The sequence below is a fragment of the Pongo abelii genome, chromosome 1, assembly GCF_028885655.2.
Source record: "Pongo abelii isolate AG06213 chromosome 1, NHGRI_mPonAbe1-v2.0_pri, whole genome shotgun sequence".
NCBI lineage: Eukaryota > Metazoa > Chordata > Mammalia > Primates > Hominidae > Pongo > Pongo abelii.
The window spans coordinates 225,274,157-225,295,286 of record NC_071985.2 but is presented as its reverse complement, the minus strand read 5'-3'; the positions used below and the strand labels follow the sequence as shown (position 1 = coordinate 225,295,286).

The following is a 21,130-nucleotide window of genomic DNA, read 5'->3' as shown; positions in this document are numbered from 1 at the left end:
CCTGACCTTAGGTGATCTGCCCATCTCCCAAAGTGCTGGGATTACAGGCATGAGCCACTGAGCCTGGCCAAGAGTCCTCCTTTAGGGCATTTCCCAGGATGGCCAGGCAGCCCACCTGCAATCTGTTGGGGGTCTGCTCATTGTGGCTTCAGATGTTACCTTTTCAGTGTCTCAGAAGGTATGGAGAACAAGCTGAACTTAAACTTCAAATAAGGAAAAGAAGGAAATAGCTTTCCCCTTCACAAACTCCTGATTTAATTACAGGCTTTTTGCTTTAAATTTTTTTCCACCCACGGTGTTGGCTGGTTCGAAAGCACACTCACTGCTTCTCTTCGTAAAACCATTTGCTTTGTTGGTCCATGTAAGTGGAAAATAAAGTTCTTAGAAAAGACTCTCGGTAACCTCACGGAAGGTGCTGTGGGGTTTGCGAGACCTTCTTTCTTGGAAATTTTATGGTAGGCAGTTTACCCAGAACATCTTGACATAAGGATCCAGTGCCCTTTGGTCTGTGGGCTGCCAAAACCAGAGGTTTTTTTTTTTTTGTGAGACAGAGTCTTGCTCTGTTGCCCAGGCTGGAGTTCAGTGGCGCCATCTCGGCTTACTGCAACCTCTGCCTCCTGGTTTCAAGAGATTCTCGTGTGTTAGCCTCCCAAGTAGCTGGGATTATAGGCACTCATCACCATGCCTGGCTAACTTTTGTATTTTTAGTAGAGATGGGGTTTTACCACGTTGGCCAGGCTGGTCTCAAACTTCTGACCTCAAGTGATCCGCCCACCTTAGCCTCCCAAAGTGCTGGGATTACAGGCATGAGCCAGCGTGCCAGGCCCCAAACCAGACTTTTAAAATGTGAAATGTAAAATCCTGGCATTCAACATGGGCTCTGGTCCACATGTGAGCCAAAGCTAGAAGGCCGTGTCTGTGGGGTTTGTGGACACTAAACAGCCCTTTCCAGGGGCAGTGAGGAGAGCTTCTTCCCGCGTACCCCTCCTTTCTGTACGGGACCACGGATTGGGGCCCATGAGGAGGCTGGTGGCCACTGGCCGATGCAGAAAGTGAGACAAACGTCTGCTTCCTGCAGAGTCCGCCCCAGTTCAGCTGCTCCGGAAGCATTCCTTCAGGGTGAACGAGATGATCTGTTAAGTCAAGGGCAACGGAATTAGGGACATCCTGGGAGGTTCAGAAAGTCCAGCCAACTCTGACCAACCGCTCTGTTCCTGAGCACAGTGATCTTACACATGGCAGTGCCTCGGAAGCCTGGGGCATTCTGCTTCACTTGGCCACGCAGTGCAGGCAGGTGGTTCAGAGGTGAAGGAAGAGAGAATTCAGACAATGAAGTCCTTGTCCTCCCCAGGCTCTGCCCAGCCTCTGAGACAGTGGGCTTCCTGGAAAACTGCTAGGGGCTCCGGGAGAACTTGAGAGTAGCTTTTGTAAATGCCTTCCAGGGAAACCTGAGAGATGTTCCAGTATTGACAGCGCCCTGGGCCAAAGCATCTTGCTCTGAGAAGGCGTTGTGCTACAGGCCTCTTGCCTTGATTACAAATCAAAAAGCGGTGAGGGCCTTAGTACAAACACCTCTTTTTTTTTTTTGAGAGTTTCACTCTCGTTGCCCAGGCTGGAGTGCAGTGGTGCAATCTCGGCTCACCGCAACCTCTGCCTCCTGGGTTCAAGTGATTCTCCTGCCTCAGCCTCTCAAGTAGCTGGGATTAAGGGCATGTGCCACCACGCCCAGCTGATTGTTTTGTATTTTTGTAGAGACGGAGTTTCTCCATGTTTGTCAGGGTGGTCATGAACTCCCGACCTTAAGTGATCCGCCCGCCTCGGCCTCCCAAAGTGTTGGGATTACAGGCATGAGCCACCGTGCCCAGCCACAAACACCTTTCTTAAAACAAGCTGTGTACTCGCCACACAGCTACCCCCGAACAGGGAACAGAGGTGGGATTCTCCATGTCACATGGCTGACTCCAAGCTCCACAGCTGTTTGGGGGCCAAGTCACCGATGATAATGATTCACCTATGTTACTCTGTCCCCTATGATTATCAACCCTCTCTGAAAAGATAAACTTTCTCCTTATGAGTTTTAAAAAAGTACTCACTCTAGGTTGTCCTGGAATCTGATGCTTCCTTAGTTTCCCTGAATCCATAAGTGTAGACACCTAGATGGTCTTTACCATACTGGGAATCCATAAAAGGGGCTGGAGCAAGAAAATAGTGGTGGGGGGTTCCTGCAGCATGGGGAGGTGGGGGCTGTGTTCCTGTTGGGGACATGGAAGGACAACTGGGCCCTTGAGAGGAAATGAGGAAGAGGCCCCTGGAGCAGCACAGGAACAGCAAAGCCAAGGATCCCTCCATGCATTCATCAGCTGGAAATAAGTCAAACGAGAGCAAAAAGTTATGTATAAAAGACTCTCAGGCCGGGCGCGGTGGCTCACGCCTGTAATCCCAGCACTTTGGGAGGCCAAGGTGGGTGGATTATCTGAGGTCAGGAGTTAGAGACCAGCCTGGCCAACATGGCGAAATCCTGTCTCTAATAAAAATATAAAAATTAGCCAGGAGTGGTGGTGCATGCCTGTAATCTTAGCTACTTGGGAGGCTGAGGCAGGAGAATCTCTTGAATCTGGGAGGCAGAGGTTGCAGTGAGCCAAGATCGCACCACTGCACTCCAGCCTGGGTGACAGAGCGAGACCCTGTCTCAAAAAAAAAAAGACTTTCATTGATTTCAAAACACTAAGTCTTGCTCCCAGGGCCAGCAGTTGCCATAGGAAAGTTAGAGGTTAGCACCAAGGCCCCCAAACACCAGAGTCCTTGGAGTTGACCTCGTTGTCTTTTTGGCCTCCTTCTGGGGGCCCTGCTTCTGCTTTCTGGAAGGTGCATCCGTGGGTCCCCACCCAGCAGGCCCTGGTCTCTGGCCTGGTGAGGTTCCTCCAGGGTGGGCGTGGCCAGGCAGCCCCTTGAACTGTGTCTTTCCTGTCTTAGAAGGGGCACTGGACGAAGTGCACTGGCCACAGCACTACCCCGCCTGTGGGGGCCACAGACAGTCGCCCATCAACCTACAGAGGACGAAGGTGCGGTACAACCCCGCCTTGAAGGGGCTCAACCTGACAGGCTATAAGACCCAGGCGGGCGAGTTCCCCATGGTCAACAACGGCCACACAGGTAAGGGGAAGGGGTGGCGAGGGGCTCCAGTCCACGGGCAGCCCGCAGGGGAAGGCAGATGACAAGTGTCCCTGCCAGGAGTGGCTTGCACAGAGACACAGAGCACGGGCTCAGAGCTGGAGGCCTCGAACATGAGGGTCGAACATGAGGGCTGACTGGCCCCGAAACCTAGTGGCTCTTCCAGAGAGGGCAGCATCCATCTTTCAACTCAACTCCCTGCTGGTCCCTTCCTGCCGCGTTATGCTCTTACCCGAACTCACCCAACCCACCCAGCAGGTGACAGGCAGGGCAGGCCATGCTGCTGAAGCCACCCTTCCCACGGGGGCTTTCTGTCCATCAGCTTGGGTCAGCTTTTCCACATTTCCTATATTGAGTCTATTCAGCTCAAAGCACCTGACAGGTAGGACCAGGGTTTCTCAGAGTTTTAAGAAGAAAGCTCTGGTTTTCTGCTCCCTACAAGAAAGAAGGTGAAGGTCAGACAGAAAAAGCAGGGCTGTGGGGATGCCCCACTTCAGGAATCCGATATGAGAAACTGTAAATTTTATTTATTTTTTTTGAGACAGAGTCTCACTCTGTTGCCCAGGCTGGAGTGCAGTGGCGTGATCTCAGCTCACTGTAGCCTCCACCTCCTGGGTTCAAGTGATTCTCCTGCCTCAGCCTCCTGAGTAGCTGGGATTACAGGCAAGCACCACCATGCCCAGCTAATTTTTTTTGTATTTTTGGTAGAGACAGGGGTTTCATCATGTTGGCCAGGCTGGTCTGGAACTCCTGACCTCGAGTTATCTGCCCACCTCAGCCTCCCCAAAGTGCTGGGATTACAGGCACGAGCCACCACGCCCGGCCGGGAAACTGTGAAATCTGTGCTTTACTTGTGCAGAACATCCTCCTGATTTTCCAAGTTGGCTCGACTCCTCTGAGCCTCATGACCACCCCAGGAGGGGGCATTTTTAAGGCAGGAAGTCTGAAGCCTCAGGAGGTCGAGGGACTCACCCAAGGCCACACAGTGTCTAACGGCCAAGATGGGCTCACACCCCCAGATGTCGGGTTTCTTGGCCACATCCTTCTTAGGTACTGCACTCTCTCATTTTTGCCTGGGTTGAGACACTTCCCTGCCTGCCACACAGTGATAGGACAGTCACTGGACTTGGCCAGGCATGGTGGCTCATGCCTGTAAACCCAGTACTTTAGGAGGCTGAGGTGGGAGGATCACTTGATGCCAGAGTTTGAGACCAGCCTGAGCAACTTGGTGAGACTTCATCTCTACAAAAAATCAAAACATTAGCCAGGAGTGGTGGTGAGTGCCTGTAGTCCCAGCTACTCGGGAGGCTGAGGTGGGAGGATCACTTGAGCCTGGGAGGCCAAGGTTGTGATGAGCCGAGATTACTACTGTACTCCACCCTGGGCAACAGAGTGAGACCCTGTTTCTTTAAAATAAAAAAATAAAAGGGTCACAGGACTTAGTTTTCTTATCTTGCACAATCAAGAAAATAAAACCAGCCTGGTGAGGTGGTTCATGCCTGTAATCCCAGCACTTTGGGAGCTCGAGGCGGGCAGATCACCTGAGGTCAGGAGTTCGAGACTAGCCTGGCCAACATGGTGAAACCTTGTCTCTACTAAAAATACAAAAATTGGTTGGGCGTGGTGGCGCGTGCCTGTAATCCCAGCTACTCGGGAGGCTGAGGCAGGAGAATCACTTGAACCCGGGAGGCAGAGGTTGCAATGAGCCAAGATCGCGCCATTGCACTCCAGTGTGGGCAACAAGAGCAAAACTCTATCTCAAAGAAAAAAAAAAAAAAAAGAAAACCAATTGTCCTTTATAGGGGTGGTGAAAGTAGCAAATTGGAGAATGAAGCTCTGTCTGTAAAAGGACTCAGGTTTATGTGGCCAGGAGCCCTGAAATACACAAAGAATGAACAAAAGCCTCATTTTCATGATAATGTCAAGCTCTTGTTTCCAAAATTACTCTCTGACACTTCCAGATTGGCAGGCGGAACTCTTCTTCCCCTCCTTGTCCTCTCCTTGTGGAGAAGGGGTGAAGCACAAAGGCCAAAGGCAGTGGCTTTGTTCACCCTCCCTGGACAGCAGGTGGGAAGCAATCAGTGCTGGAGGATCTCTATGGGCAGCCCTTGCTGAGTGCGGGCTTCCTGCTGAGGGCCCAGCAGAGGGAAGGCATATGGAAGAGAAGAGCCCAGCTTCCCAAGGGGCTTGCAGCGGCTCCCTCCTCCCAATTTCCAGAGGACCCTGTACCTTCTTCCTTTAGGACTCTGCTCAAATTTCTGTGATCCGGAAGCCTGTTGCTTTGGGGTTCTCACCTCACATGACAGCATGTCGGACATTAGAGTGCACCCAAAGTTCACATTAATTATATACATATTAAAAAAAAAAATTTTTTTGAGATGGAGTCTTGCTCTGTCGCCCCAGCTGGAGTGCAGTGGTACAATCTTGGCTCACTGAAACCTCCACTTCCCAGATTCAAGAAATTCTCCTGTCTCAGCCTCCCTGGTACCTGGGACTACAGGCATGTGCCACCACGCCCAGCTAATTTTTGTATTTTTAGTAGAGATGGGGTTTTGTCATATTGGCCAGGCTGGTCTCGAACTCCTTGCCTCAAGTGATCTGCCCACCTTGGCCTCCCAAAGTGCTAGGATTACAGGCACGAGCCACCAAGGCTGGCCATAATTCTATTTTTCAATGTAAAGGGTTTTTTTCTGAGATGGAGTCTCACTCTGTCACCCAGGCTGGAATGCAGTGGCATGATCTTGGCTCACTGCAACCTCTGCCTCCTAGGGTCAAGCAATTCTCATGCCTCAGCCTCCTGAGTAGCTGGGACTACAGGCGCACGCCACCACCCCCAGCTAATTTTTGTATTTTTTGTAGAGATGGAGTTTCAGCATGTTGGCCTGGCTGGTCTCGAACTCCTGACCTCAAGAGATCTGCCCACCTCGGCCTCCAAAAGTGTTGAGATTACAGGCATGAGCCACCGTGCCCAGGCGGATATAAAGTATTTTGAAAGATTTTTATAATTTAGCTTTTGAAGTTATTTGGCTATTGCCACTGGCTACTTTTCAGCAAGCTCTAAGCACATTCAGGAATTCTACTGAAAGGGGAAAAAAAAACTAATCTACAAACTTTGAATCTAATGAGATTTTGATGAACACTAAGCTTAACAGTAAAGTTGACATGACGTATTAAAGATTTGTTAATTTTTGGTTTTGCAAGGTTCTTTTATTTGAGACGAAGTCTTGCCCTGTCACCCAGGCTGGAGTGCGGTGGCACGATCTCGGCTCACTGCAACCTCCGCCTCCCGGCTTCAATCGATTCTCCTGCCTCAGCCTCCTCAGTAGCTGGGATTGCAGGCACGTGCAACCATGCCTGGCTAATTTTTGTATTTCTAGTACAGACGAGGTGTCACCATGTTGGCCAGGCTGGTCTCAAACTCCTGACCTCAAGTCATCCGCCCACTTCGGCCTCCCAAAGTGCTGGGATTACAGGCGTGAGCCACTGCGCCCAGTCAGGTTTTGACAGGGTTCTAATCACATGTATCGAGCAATCATTTCAGTGTCATGAAAATCTTGTGTTCCACCTGTTCATCTCTCCCTTCCTTCCTAAACCCTGGCAATCACTGATCTTTTTATTTGACCTGTAGTTTTTTCTTTTCCAAAATGTCATATGGTTGGAATCACACAGCATGTAGCCTTCTCACGTTGGCTTCTTTCACTTAGCAATATGCATTTAAGCTTCCTCCACGTCTTTTCATGGCTTGATAGCTCATTTCTTTTCAGTCCTGAATATTCTATTGCCTGGATGAACCAGTTTATCCATTCACCTATCCAAAGACATCCGGGCTGCTTCTCAGTTTTGGCAGTTATGAATAAAGCTGTTATAAAACCTGTATGCAGGCCAGGCATGGTGGCTCATGCCTGTAACCCCAGCACTTTGGGAGGCCAAGATGGGAGGATCACTTGAGCCCAGGAATTCAAGACCAGCCTGGGCAATGTAGTGAGACCTACGAAAGTAATAAAAAAATTAGCCTGGCATGGTGGCTCCAACATACAGTCCTGGCTGCTTAGGAGGTTGAGGTGCGAGGCTCACTTGAGCAGCTTGGGAGGTCAAGGCTGCAGTGAGCTATGATTGCACCACTGCACTCCAGCCTGGGTGACAGAGCAAGACCTTCTCTCAATGAATCAATCACTCAATCAATTCCATGTGCAGGTTTGTGTGTTTTCAGTCCATGTGGGTAAATACCAAGAGCTTGCTTGATTGTATAGATGTCAGAGGCATTTGAACCAGAGTGACCCCATCTTGAAGAGGGGGTGGGTAAAATAAGGCTGAGACCTACCGGACTACACTCCCAGGAGGTTAAGGCATTCTCAGTCACAGGATGAGATAGGAGGTTGGCACAAGATACAGGTCATAAAGCTTGCTGATAAAACAGGTTGCAGTAAAGAAGCCTGACAAATCCTACCAAAATCAAAATGGCCACGAGAGTGACCTCTGGTTGTCCTCTCTGCTACACTCCCACTAGCGCCATGACAGTTTAAAGATGACATGGCAACGTCAGGAAGTTACCCTATGTGGTCTAAAAAGGGGAGGCATGAATAATCCACCCCTTGTTTAGCATATAATTAAGACATAACCATAAAAACGGGCAACCAGCTGTCCTTGGGGCTGCTCTGCCTATGGAGCAGCCATTCTTTATTCTTTATTCTACTACTTCCATTTTTTTTTTTGTTTGTTTGTTTTTTTGTTTTTTTGGAGACAGAATCTTGCTCTGAGGCTGGAGTGCAGTGGTACTATCTTGGCTCCCTGCAACCTCTGCCTCCCGGTTAAAGTGATTCTCGTGCCTCAGCCTCCCAAGTAGCTGGGTTTACAGGCTTGCACCACCATGCCCCGTTAAGTTTTGTAATTTTAGTAGAGACGGGGTTTCGCCATGTTGGCCAGGCTGGTCTTGAACTCCTGACCTCAAGTGATCTGCCTGCTTCGGCCTCCCAAAGTGCTGGGTGGTGAGCCACCGCGCCTGGCCTATTCCTTTACTTTCTTAATAAACTTGCTTTCACTTTATTCTGTGGACTCACCCCAAATTCTTTCTTGTGTGAGATCCAGGAACCCCCTCTTGTGGTCTGGATCGGGACCGCTTTTTGGTAACATATAGACCAAGTTGGAAAGAATTGACATTGAGATAATATTACGTCTTCCTATCTGTGAACATGGAATATTTATCCACTTATTTAGTTCTTCCTGATTTATTTCATTAGTTTCGTGATTTTCCTTATATAGATTTTGTCCATATTTTGGGGCTATTTTTGTATTTTTAGTAGAGACGAGGTTTCGCCATGTTGGCTAGGTTGGTCTTGAACCCCTGACCTCAGGTGATCTGCCTGCCTTGGCCTCCTAAATTGCTAGGATTACAGGTGTGAGCTGCCGGGCCTGGCCTCCTCATTTTAAAATTAAATTTAAATTAGATTCAACATTTCAATAAAGAGAAATTCAAATTGAAACACAGGCTGTTGAGACAAAGACAAATTGCTACAAAATTTCTAAAACGAACTCCCAATTTCTCTGTTTTGCTGCAGACTAGCAACAGTTGGTGGGCCGGCACTGATCCATTAATATGTATTGCCCAGGTGCCGTGGCTCACCTACAATTCCAGCACTTTGAGAGGCCAAGGCAGGCGGATTGCTCGAGCCCAGGAGTTTGAGACCAGCCTGGGCAACATGGTGAAATTCTGTCTCGACAAATAAACTTAAAAATTAGCTGGACATGGTGGCGTGTGCCTGTAGTCCCAGCTATTTGAGGGGCTGAGGCAGGAGGATTGTTTGAGCCTGGGAGGTTGAGGCTGCAGTGAGCTGAGGTCATGCCACTGCACTCCAGCCTGGGTGACAGAGTAAGACCCTGTCTCAATAAAAAAATTTTTAAAAAAGCACAGTCACAGGCTCAGGGTTGTGGCTCTTTTCCAATTGGGCCTGTGTGGGCCTGTCAGTGTCACCAGAAGTGACACATTCCGTCTCCTGGGAGCTGTGTTTTGGGGAAATTGTGAGGGACCTCTCTCATTTCTCCTGTGGTGCTTACTGTCCATTTAGGGAGCTCTGCTCGGGTCCTCAGCTCCTCGGCTCCCGTCTGCTTTCAGCATCGCTGACCTTGCACACCTCCTTTTAAGGCCCTTCCGTCCTTTTCTTGCAAGCATTGATTTTTGAGGCCAGCCACATCTCAAGCTCTAAATACAAAGCAATTGTTCTGCCAAAGGGCCGGTGAAAACCTTTCAGGCCAAATTACTGCGTTACAGCACATTACGTTATGAATTTAATCATAGCTCCCCGCTCCTTTAGACAATTTGGAAAGGAAGAAGGGGGCACGTGACAGGTTTTAAATACCTCATATTTGCTATCTTTTAAGAAAATGTTCTTGTTTACAGCCACCATTGATGACTTTAAATAGGAAGATCTTGCCGGGCGCAGTGGCTCGCACCTATAATCCCAGCACTCTGGGAGGCTGAGGAGGTCGGATCACTTGAGGTCAGGAGTTCGAGACCAGCCTGGCCAATATGGCAAAACCCTATCTCTACTAAAAATACAAAAATTAGCCGGGCATGGTGGCATATGCCTGTAATCCCAGCTACTGGGGAGGCTGAGGCAGAAGAATTGCTTGAACCCAGGAGGCGGAGGTTGCAGTGAGCCTAGATCATGCCATTACACTCCAGCCTGGGTAACAGAGCAAGACTCTGTCTCAAAATAAATAAATAGGAAGATCTTGCTCATGAGACACATGCTGCCTGGCCCTTTCCAACGCCGAAATTATATCCTCATAGATATTTTTCTTAGTCACTTTTCTTAGTAACTGAGTCCATTTTTTCTTTTTGTGTAGTTCATTCCAAAAGGCAGAGATTTCAGCTGGGCGTGGTGGCTCATGCCTGTAATCCCAATACTTTGGGAGGCTGAGGCAGGTGGATCACTTGAGGTTAGGAGTTCGAGACCAGCGTAACCCATATGGTGAAACACCGTCTCTAGTAAAAATACAAAAATTAGCCAGACATGGTGGTGGGCACCAGTAGTCCCAGCTACTTGGGAGGCTGAGGTGATAGGATCCCTCGAAGCCAGGAGTTGGAGGCTGCAGTGAGTTGCTGCAGCGAGTCACGATCGTGCCACTGCACTCCAGCCTGAGCAACAGAGTGAGCGTGAAAAAAAAAAAAAGAAAAAAAAAGCAGTTCTAAGAGGCCCCACTTCCTATTCTTATACCTTTGGCAAATTCCAAAATTGGCCAGAGATAGAGAGTAGAATTCTAGTTTCCATGACTATTGGCCATAATTTTTCAGGACCTTCCCTTTCCCTGGGGCCAGCAAGCTGGACCTGCCACTGTGTGGTCCTGCCTCTGACCTGTTGGTTCTCGGCGGGAAGGAGTGTGCTAGGGAGAGGCACTTGCCCAGCCTGGTTTACTTAGTGCCTGGCCTCCATCCTGACTTCTCCCTGTGCTCTGTGTGCAAACGCCTCTTCTCCTTTGGTGACCCTGCCTATGGCATTCTAAGCCAGTCTATGGTATTGGCTTGCCCTGGGCTCAGACTGGTGGGAGGTGAGCAGAGAAGCTACCCAGCCTGTAGGCCTGACCCCTCTGTGTTCACCTACTCTGCTCTCAGCCCCACCTTGTCTCTCCAGTGCAGATCAGCCTGCCCTCCACCATGCGCATGACAGCGGCTGACGGCACTGTGTACATAGCCCAGCAGATGCACTTTCACTGGGGAGGTGCGTCCTCGGAGATCAGCGGCTCTGAGCACACCGTGGACGGGATCAGACATGTGATCGAGGTACCTGAGGACCCCCACTGCATCCTCTTTCCTTTGAATCCCGTAGTCACTTTTCTTTTTTTTAATTTATTTTGAGACAGAGTCTCGCTCTGTTGCCCCGGTTGGAGTGCAGTGGCATGATCTCAGCTCACTGCAACCTCTGCCTTCTGGGTTCAAGCAATTCTTCTGCCTTAGTCCCCCGAGTAAATGGGATTACAGGCACCCGCCACCATGCCCTACTAAGTTTTGTATTTTTAGTAGAGATGGGGTTTCACCATTTTGGCCAGGCTGGTCTCGAACTCTTGACTTCAGGTGATCCACCCACCTTGGCCTCCCAAAGTGCTGGGATTATAGGCGTGAGCCACAGTGCCCGGCCTTCACTTTTCTTATTAAAATAGCCAAGGTCGGGTGCACTGGCTCACGCCTGTAATTCCATCACTTTGGGAGGCCAAGGCAGGGGAATTGCTTGAGCCCAGGAGTTGTAGATCAGCCTGGGCAACATAGCGAGATCCTGTGCCTAAAAAAAAAAAAAAAAAATTAGCCAGGAGTGGTGGTGCACGCCTATAGTTCCAGCTTCTGAGGAGGCTGAGGTGGGAGGATCGCTTGAGGCCAGGAGGCTGAGGCTGCAGTAAGTCCTGATCATGCCGCTGCACTCCAGTCTGAGTAACAAAACAAACAAACAGAAACAGCCAAAAGACTTTGTGCAATGGTAGCAGTTAAGTCATCCTGAAGTTGAGTTTATTTTTTATTCACTCAGCAACTATTGACAGATCTCCACTTTGTGACAGGGTTTCAGGCAAGGTCCTGCCCTCACAGGACTCAGGTTGGTAGGACTTCACAGCCCACACAGGGTGTGGCAAGCCCTCCTTTGTTTCAGCTGGATTTCTATGTGTTAGATTTTCTTTTTTTGTTGTTTTTTGAGACAGAGTTTTGCTCTTTTGCCCAGGCTGGAGTGAAGTGGCATGATCTTGGCTCACTGCAACCTCCGTTCCCTGGATTCAAATGATTCTCCTGCCTCAGCCACCCGAGAAGCTGGGACTACAGGCACCTGCCACCATGGCCGGCTAATTTTTGTATTTTTAGTAGAGACGGGGTTTCGCCATGTTGGCCAGGCTGGTCTCAAACTCCTGACCTCAAGTGATCCACCCGCCTCGGCCTCCCAAAGTGCTGGGATTACAGGCATGAGCCACTGTGACTGGACTGTGTTAGATTTTCTGAGTTTCCTCTTTTGCCAGAATCCATCCATAGGATGACTACACGTTAACAGTGGTTGCCTGGGACAAGGGGCGCAAGCTCACTCTCCCTGCAAAGCCCCCAGACACCCCAGGAGAACCCAGCGTCCTCATGTGATCCCTTCAGACTCTGCCAGCTTGTCTGCCTGGAGGGAAGTGTGGTCAGGAAATGGCCTCGAACTGCCATCTTCCAGAATCCTACTCTTGCGCTTTCCATTCTTGGGGAAGTTTCTGCTCTTGATAGATGGAATTTGCAGCCCAGATGGAGGGAGATGGAGGTCCAAGTTGCTTGTGTGGAACAGTCTGAGGCCTCAGACAGAGCACCTTTCTTTCTCTTCCTCCTTCCCTGGAAATCTTAAGCACTTGAATTTCTATGAACTGCCCTTGACCCACTCTACGTTGCTCTTACAGATTCACGTTGTTCACTACAATTCTAAATACAAGAGCTACGATATAGCCCAAGATGCGCCGGATGGTTTGGCTGTACTGGCAGCCTTCGTTGAGGTAGGTAGAGACTACCCATGTGTGTCTGCATTTGAAGTTATAGGTTGATGTCCAAACAAGGTGTGAAGACTAGTTGAACAGTATTCTTTATTATCACTCTTCATCTTTTCCCGAGCTCACAGTTCTTGGAAACATTGACTCGATGGAAGATCACTGTGCTCCTTCTGTGCTGTCAGTCTCCAGACCTTGGTTAACGTGGACAAGCTGACTTAAAAGAGCTGGAATCCCAGAGGGGTTGCGTAGACACAAATTGTTCAAAGGGCAAGGGGAAACCTGCAACTCAATCAGACAAAGGCAACACCTCTGCATTTCTGCATTTCCTTTTTTTTTTTTTTTTTTGAGACGAAGTTTCACTCTTGTCGCCCAGGTTGGAGTATAGTGGCACAATCTCGGCTCACTGCAACCTCCGCCTCCCAGGTTCAAATGATTCTCCTGCCTCAGCCTCTCAAGTAGCTGGGATTACAGGCGCCTGCCACCACGTCTGGCTAATTTTTGTATTTTTAGTAGAGACAGGTTTAGTAGAGACCAGATGTTGACCAGGCTGGTCGTGAACTCCTGACCTCAGGTGATCCACCCACCTCGGCCTCCCAAAGTGCTGGGATTACAGGCATGAGCCACTGCGCCCAGTCAACACCTCTGCATTTCTAAGAAAGTCTAGATGGTGGGGCCGGGCATGGTGGCTCACATCTGTAATCCTAGCACTTTGGGAGGCCAAGGTGGGTGGATCACTTGAGGTCAGGAGTTCAAGACCAGGCTGACCAACATGGCAAGACCCCATCTCTACTACAAACACAAAAATTAGCTGGGCATGGTGGCGGGTGCCTGTAATTCCAGCTACTTGGGAGGCTGAGGCAGGAGATTCACTTGAACCCGGGAGGCAGAGGTTGCAGCGAGCCGAGATCGTGCTACTGCACTCCAGCCTGGGCAATAAAGCTAGATTCCGTCTCAAAAAAAAAAAAAAAAAAAAAAAGCTGGGCGTGATGGCTCATGCCTGTACTCCCAACACTTTGGGAGGCTGAGGCAGATGGATCACCTGAGGTCAGGAGTTCAAGACCAGACTGACCAACCTGGGGAAACCCCATCTCTACTAAAAATACAAAGGTAGCCAGGCGTGGTGGCGCACGCCTGTAATCCCAGCTACTTAGGAGGCTGAGGCAGGAGAACTACTCGAATCCAAGAGGCAGAGGCTGCAGTGAGCCAAGATAATGCCACTACACTCCAGCCTGGATGACACAGCGAGACTCTGTCTCAAAAAAAAAAAAAAAAAAAAAAAAAAAAAAAGTTGGGCATGCAAAGAAATAGGAAAACATAATCCATATTTAGGAGGAAAAAATAACTCAAAACAATCTCTAGAAACTGACCTGAGTGGACCCAGAGTAATTAAGCAGACAGGACTTTAAAACATCTATCAATGCTGTGGCTGGGAGAAAAATTAAAAAAAAAAACCAACTATCATAAATGTTTGAAGAATAAAGGAAACTATGTTCAAAGAATTGAAGGAGAATATGATGACAATGAGTCAAAAAAGGAATCTCAATGGAGAAATAGAAACTTTAAAGATGCACCAAATGGAAAGTCTAGAGTTGAAAATTACAATAAACAAAATGGAAAAAAAAAATCACTAGATGGGCCCAAAGAAGATGTGAGGCAGCAGAAGAAAAAAGAATCAGTGCATTTGAAGATAGAGCAATGAAATTATCCAACCTGAAAAAGAGAGAAAAAAGACAGAAGAAAAATGAACAGCCTTGTAGACTCATGGGGACAAAATCAAGTATAGCAACACATACACACACACACACACACACACACACACACACACACACACACACACACACACATATATATATAAAATGGGAGTCCCAGAAGGAGAGGAGAGAGAGAAAGTGGAAGAAAAACACAACACAAAACAAAACAATGGTCCAAAAGCCTCAAATCTGAGGAAAAACATAAATTTATCAATCCAAGAAACTAAAAAAACCCCAAGTCTGATAAATAAACCCCAAGTCTAGATACATCAAAAATCAAACTGCTGAAAGCAGCAAGAGAAAAGGGATTTATTATATGTAGGGGAATGACAGTACAATTAATGAATGACTTTTCAAGTCATCAGAACACAGTGGAATGACTGTCAATCAAGAATTCTATATCCAATAAACCACCCTTCAAAAATGAAGGTGAAACAAAGACATTCCCAGATATATGAAACCCAGTATAATTGCTAGCCAGTCTATCTTACAAGTCATATGTAAGCATGCTCTTCTGGCTGAAAGAAAATGATACCAGATAGTAACTCCGATCCACAGAAAGAAGTGAAGAGTACCGGAAATGGAGAATAGAAAAGACTACATACATATATTTTTTGTGTTTTCTTCTTTTAATTTCTTTTTAAAAACCATCAAGATTATTTAAAGCAATGACTATACCACTGTATGTACCACTGGCTTATAATATATGTAAATGTAATGCATATGACAAAAATAGAAGAAAGGATGAGGACAAAATAGAGCTCTTTTGAAGCAAAGTTGCTATATTTTACTGAAATTAAATTAATATTAACCTGACATAGATTGTGATTGAGTTGTATATGGTAATCATTTGAGCAACCACTGAGAAAATAACTAAAAATGATTAAATGGTACATGAGAAGTATTTGCTTAACACAAAAGAAGGCAGTAAAGGTAGACCAATGCAACAAAAAAGGCACGAGACATCTAGAAAAGAAACAGCAAATGCAGTCATAAAGCCAAGAAAGCCAAATTTATGCACAGTGAAAGAGATCGACACCACTTGACTGAAAACAGCCATTGAAAATAGATCTTTTTCACCCAAAGCAACTTTTCTGACTGTTAAAGTCAATACTCATACAGAAAGAGTGACCTGGTGTTGGGGGAATTGTAGTTGTTCTGCCTTGGATATCTGGCTCTCTGTTGGAAGTCCTAAGGATGAGGAAGGGAGCTTGTGAGATCAAGCCCTCCTCATCACAAAGAATCTGACCGTGGCTGACACTGCCCAAAACAAGTGCACAGGCCAGGCGCAGTGGCTCACGCCTGTAATTCCAGCACTTTGGGAGGCCGAGGTGAGTTGATCACCTGAGGTCAGGAGTTCGAGACCCGCCTGGCCAACATGGTGAAACCCTGTCTCTACTAAAAATACAAAAAAATTAGCCAGGCGTAGTGGTGGGCACCTGTAATCCCAGCTACTCGGGAGGCTGAGGCAGGAGAATTGCTTGAACCCTGGAGGCAGAGGTTGCAGTGAGCCGAGATCATGCTGCTGCACTCCAGCCTGGGGAAGAGAGCAAGACTCTCTCTTAAAAAAAAAACTCACAAACAAACAAAAACAAGCGCACAGGGGACTTTTTTAGAGTAAGAGTTGGCCATTTCTGAGGGCATCACCAATGACCGAGAAGCTTCTTTCCCTGGAAGCTGCCAAAATACTTCAGATAGTGCCTTTCTGGAAGGACTCATGAACCTGCGTGGTTGGTAGCAAAGAACAGCCAGACTGTCTCTGCCAAAACACAAGACGGCACAGGCTGCCTCTCCTTACTCTCTAGGCTCGGTCCAATCAGCTAGAAAGCTGAGTGGGTGGCTTAGTAGCGATGGTGCTGGGGCCTCTTCTTCACTTACGCTCAGTGCTTTGCGTTTCTTTGCAGGTGAAGAATTACCCCGAAAACCCTTATTACAGCAACTTCATTTCTCATCTGGCCAACATCAAGTACCCAGGTAAGAGAAGCCAACTGTGGCTGCAGGAGGGAAGGGGAATGAGTGCGAGTGTGAGTGGGAGGTGGGCCCAGGGGGCAGGGGATTGATGCTGGTGGGGAGGGTGGCCCGTGGGCCCTGCCAAGGGAGTCCACCCCTCCCTGTGCCAGGTTACTTATTCCAGTGATTTCTGCTGTTGGCTTAGGCAGCAAACCTCTCTGAGAAGCCTGTGCATAAATTCGATGTGTCAGTTCCCATGATTGGAACTTCTGGCTGGAGTTGCACTAAGTAGGCATATCCTTGCTTCGATGACTGTCACCTCAGCTGGCAGTGACAGTCCTGGCGGCTAGAAAGATGTCCACCTGGCTCCAAGCTGAGATGAACGTCAAGAGGGAAGCCCTTGTCACACCACTTGGACATACAGACACTCGGGGTGTTCTTCCGTCCCCTCTCCTCCAAAGGGTGGCATTCTTGTAAGAGCCATCTCCCACCCAGGGTCAACCCTTGACTTTTGAGCTATAACCACATTAGCTCTGCATCCCCGACTTCACACGTCCCATTCCGGCCACACCTCCCAGCCTCCCAGTCCTCTAACTTCAGCACCCAGCCCCTCCTGCAATTCACCTGACCGAGACCTCCAAACCTGGGACTTCCATATTCTCACTCCTAGTGACGCCTGTGTCCTTTCATCTCTCTCCCAGCTTAGATTCCACCCCGACACTCTCAAGTCTCCCTTAACACTCCCATGCAAACACCCTCTAGCCCTTACCCCTCCACCCCTCCACAAACTCACCTGGCAAAGCTCCAGACCAACTCAGAGCTGGCAGTCAAACAGCTGAATGCAACTGGACAGAAATCCATAGACATCTAACTGGTATTATTATCGTTATTATTTTTGAGACATGGTCTCACTCTGTCGCGCAGGCTGGGGTGCAGTGGTGCGGTCATGGCTCAGTTCAGCCTCGACCTCTGAGGCTCAGTTGATCCTCCCACCTCAGCCTCCTGAGTAGCTGGTACTACAGGTACACCACCATGCTTGGCTGGTTTTTTGTATTTTCAGTAGAGACAGGGTCTCACCATGTTCTCAGGCTGGTCTTGAACTCCTGGGCTCAAGTGATCCGCCTGCCTCAACTTCCCAAAGTTTTGGGATTATAGGCATGAGCTACCACACCTGGCCAATTGGTATTATTTTTTATTCATAGCTACAAATATGAACAGTACCCAGAAATCCTAAAGTACCACCCTGGGCATTTTCTTTTTGACCTCCCAAACTCTTGTCACACGCTTTCTCCTCTCTCCTGAAGCCCCTGTGCCTGGGCTCCAGCAACTCCCCTGGAGCTGACGCTCCCACTCCCACTCCATTGAGAAGACAGAAGCCACAGGCCAGAAACACTCCGCTCCTTAACCCACGTGCATCTGGACCAAATTCCACATCCCCTCTTCAGCTGCAACAGATGACAAATCCCTGCTCTTATCAACACTACCCCTCCCACGTGGGGCCCAACCCCACTCCTCTCCCACACTCAGGGCCTCCTTTCCTGCCATTCTCTCCCTGGTCTTCTGCATCGTTGATTTCTCTCTCTCTCTCCCTTTTTTTTTGTTTTTTTGAGACGGAGTCTTGTTCTGTCACCAGGCTGGAGTGCAGTGGCACGATCTCAGCTCACTGCAACCTCCGCCTCCCGGGTTCAAGTGATTCCCCTGCCTCAGCCCCCTGAGTAGCTGGAATTACAGGCACACACCACCATGCCTGGCTAATTTTTTGTATTTTAGTAGAGACAGGGTTTCACCATGTTGGCCAGGATGGTCTCGATCTCCTGACCTCGTGATCTACCTGCCTCGGCCTCCCAAAGTGCCGGAATTACAGGCATGAACCACCGTGTCCGGTCTGCATCGTTGATGTCTTACTCTTTATTAAAGCCTCCTGCTCAGCACACACATCTGCCCTAATTCGTCCCACCTCCAAACACAAGCAAACAAACATTATCTCCTGACCTTACCATTCCCCGGCTTCCCCCCAGTTCTCTGGCTCCCCTTGAAAAGGTCATAGAATAGTCCTGTTCTCCGTTCTCACCCACCCCACCCTGAGCTGACCCCACTGCTCCACGGAGCCAGAGTGACGGTCAGATCTATGGGCCACTCTTCTTCTCTTGTCTTAGTTTACCTTCAAAGGGTGGTCTGGCACGCCCCAGCTCTGCCCTCTCACTCTCTTTCTGGCTCCTGCCCTAAATGTTGGGTGGAGTCAGGCTCTGTCTCATCTCAGTGACTCCATGCAGTCCCACAGCCTGAATTAAAACTTACCACTTAAGGCTGGGTGCGGTGGCTCACACCTGTAATCCCAGCACTTTGGGAGGCAGAGGCGGGCGGATCACCTGAGGTCAGGAGTTTGAGACCAGCCTGGCCAACATGGTGAAACCCCGTCTCTACTAAAAATACAAAAATTAGCCAGGCGTGGTGGCGCACGCCTGTAACCCCAGCTACTCGGGAGGCTGAGGCAGGAGAATCGCTTAAATCCAGAAGGTGGAGGTTGCAGCGAGCTGAGATTGTGCCGCTGCACTCCAGCCTGGATGACAGAGCGAGACAACATCTCAAACAACGACAACAACAACACACTTACCACTTAAGCCATTTTAAATGTACAGTTCAGTAGCATTAAGAACATTCACAATGTGATGCAACCATCACCCCCCTCCATTGCGGGAACTTTTTTTCGTCTTCCTAAACTGAAACTCTGTACCCATTCAACAGTAACTCCCCATCTCCCCTTCCAGCTTCTGGTAACCACAGTTTCTGTCTCTAAGAATGTAACTATTCTAGGTACCTCATATAAGTAGAATCAAACAGTATTTGTCTTTTTTTTTGTGGTCTGGATTATTTCACTTAGCATAATGTCTTTTAGGTTTGCCCACATTGTAACATGTTATCAGAATTTCATTCCTTTTAAAGGCTGAAGTGGCTGAGCAAGGTGACTCACGCCTGTAATTCCAGCACTTTGGGAGGCCAAGGCTGGTGGAGCACTTGAGGTCAGGAGTTTGAGACCAGCCTGGCCAACATGGTAAAACCCCGTCTCTACCAAAAATACAAAAATTAGCCAGGTGTGGTGGTGGGTGCCTGTAATCCCAGCTACTGGGGAGGCTGAGGCAGAAGAATCGCTTGAACCCGGAAGGCAGAGGTTGCAGTGAGCTGAGATTGCGCCACTGCACTCCAGTCTGGGTGACAGAGTGAGTCTCTGCTTAAAAAAAAAAAAAAAAAAAAAGGCTGAAGTATATTCCATTGTGTGGCTATATGATATTTTGATATTTTGTGTATCCATTTATCTACTGGTGAACATTTTGGTGGCTTCTACCTTTTGGCTATTGTGAGGTAACGCTGCTATGAATATGGGTGTATAATATGGGTGTATAACGCTGCTATGAATATGGGTGTATAACGCTGCTATGAATATGGGTGTATAACGCTGCTATGAATATGGGTGTACAAGTATCTCTTTGAGTTCCTGCTTTCATTTCTTTTGGGTAAATAGGAGTAGAAGTGCTGGGTCACATGGTAATCTATGTTTTTTTAATTTTAATTTTTTTGTTTTTTGAGACAGAGTCTCGCTAGGGCGGGAGTGCAGTGCCTCGATCTCGGCTCACTGCAACCTCCACCTCCCGAGTTCAAGCGCTTCTCCTGCCTCAGCCTCCCAAGTAGCTGGGATTACAGGCACATGCTACCATGCCTGGCTAATTTTTGTATTTTTAGTAGAGATGAGGTTTCACCATGTTGGCCAGGCTGGTCTCAAACTCCTGACCTCAGGTGATCGGCCCACCTCGGCCACCCAAAGTGCTGGGATTACAGGTGTGGGCCACCATACCTGGCCGTATGTTTATTTTTTCAGGAACCATTATACTATTTTCCATGGTGGCTGCATCATGATTTTGGAATTCTTGACTTTCACTTAAATATATTAGAGTTACAAAAATAAATCTCTACCACAGAGCCCTTTTGGAGGTTATATCTTGAAATCTTCCAATAATAATAAAACTTAGAACTCTTTTGCCTACTCATGGGCTTATGCACTCTGAGACATTGTGGCCTTGGTTGAACAGCCCTATCTACATATGTATCAAAACTATGTTCTCTGCCTTTAAGAAGCGCAGAAGTGCTCAGGGAAGGTGAAGCAAAATCCATCTCAATCTTGTGTTGCCTTGAGAGTCTTGTGCTGAGCTCAGGGGCTCAGTGTTGTTGACATGAATGAAACAAGGACCTCTCTAGAACAGGAGCAGGTGTGGCTGCTGCAGGAGCTTTGCAGGCCTGGTGGAAGTGGCCCCTCCCTATGCCCCGCCTGTGTCTGGACTTGGTTTCCAGCGGTCGTGGCAGGAAGAGCTCAGGACCAAATGCCTGTACCTGGACCCTACCTTGGTTCTGATTCTGCATTTATTATTTAAAAAGATTTTTTAAAAAACTTATTGTAGAGACGGGGCCTCCCTGTGTTGCCCAGGCTGCTCTTGAACTCTTGGCCCCAAGCAGTCCTCCCGCCTTGGCCTCCCAGAGTGTTGAGATTACAAGCGTGAGCCACTGCACCCAGCCTGATTCTGCATTTACAACTGCTGTCTACCCACTTCTCAATGAGCCCAAACCAAGGCATTTTGGTCTTTTCTTCGAGTGCACTTACCCAGAAGTCTCCAGGGGCCATATTTATTTCTTTCATTGATCATAAAATGTGTCCTCTGCCTAGCCATGATAATGGTGACCGCAGCAGTTACACTTAGGAGTACTTCCCTATGTAATGGTTC

The 21,130-nt window shown here is 48.3% G+C and overlaps 1 protein-coding gene across 1 annotated transcript in view; it reads left to right on the top strand.

Moving 5' to 3' along the window:
* Positions 1-21,130, top strand: part of CA6 (carbonic anhydrase 6) — a 35,189-nt gene that overhangs the window by 6,295 nt on the left and 7,764 nt on the right. The window contains exons 3-6 of the mRNA XM_003775820.4: positions 2,974-3,153; positions 10,800-10,948; positions 12,571-12,663; positions 16,313-16,382. Coding sequence (XP_003775868.3) covers positions 2,974-3,153; positions 10,800-10,948; positions 12,571-12,663; positions 16,313-16,382 — 492 coding nt within the window. The remainder of the gene's footprint in view (positions 1-2,973; positions 3,154-10,799; positions 10,949-12,570; positions 12,664-16,312; positions 16,383-21,130) is intronic.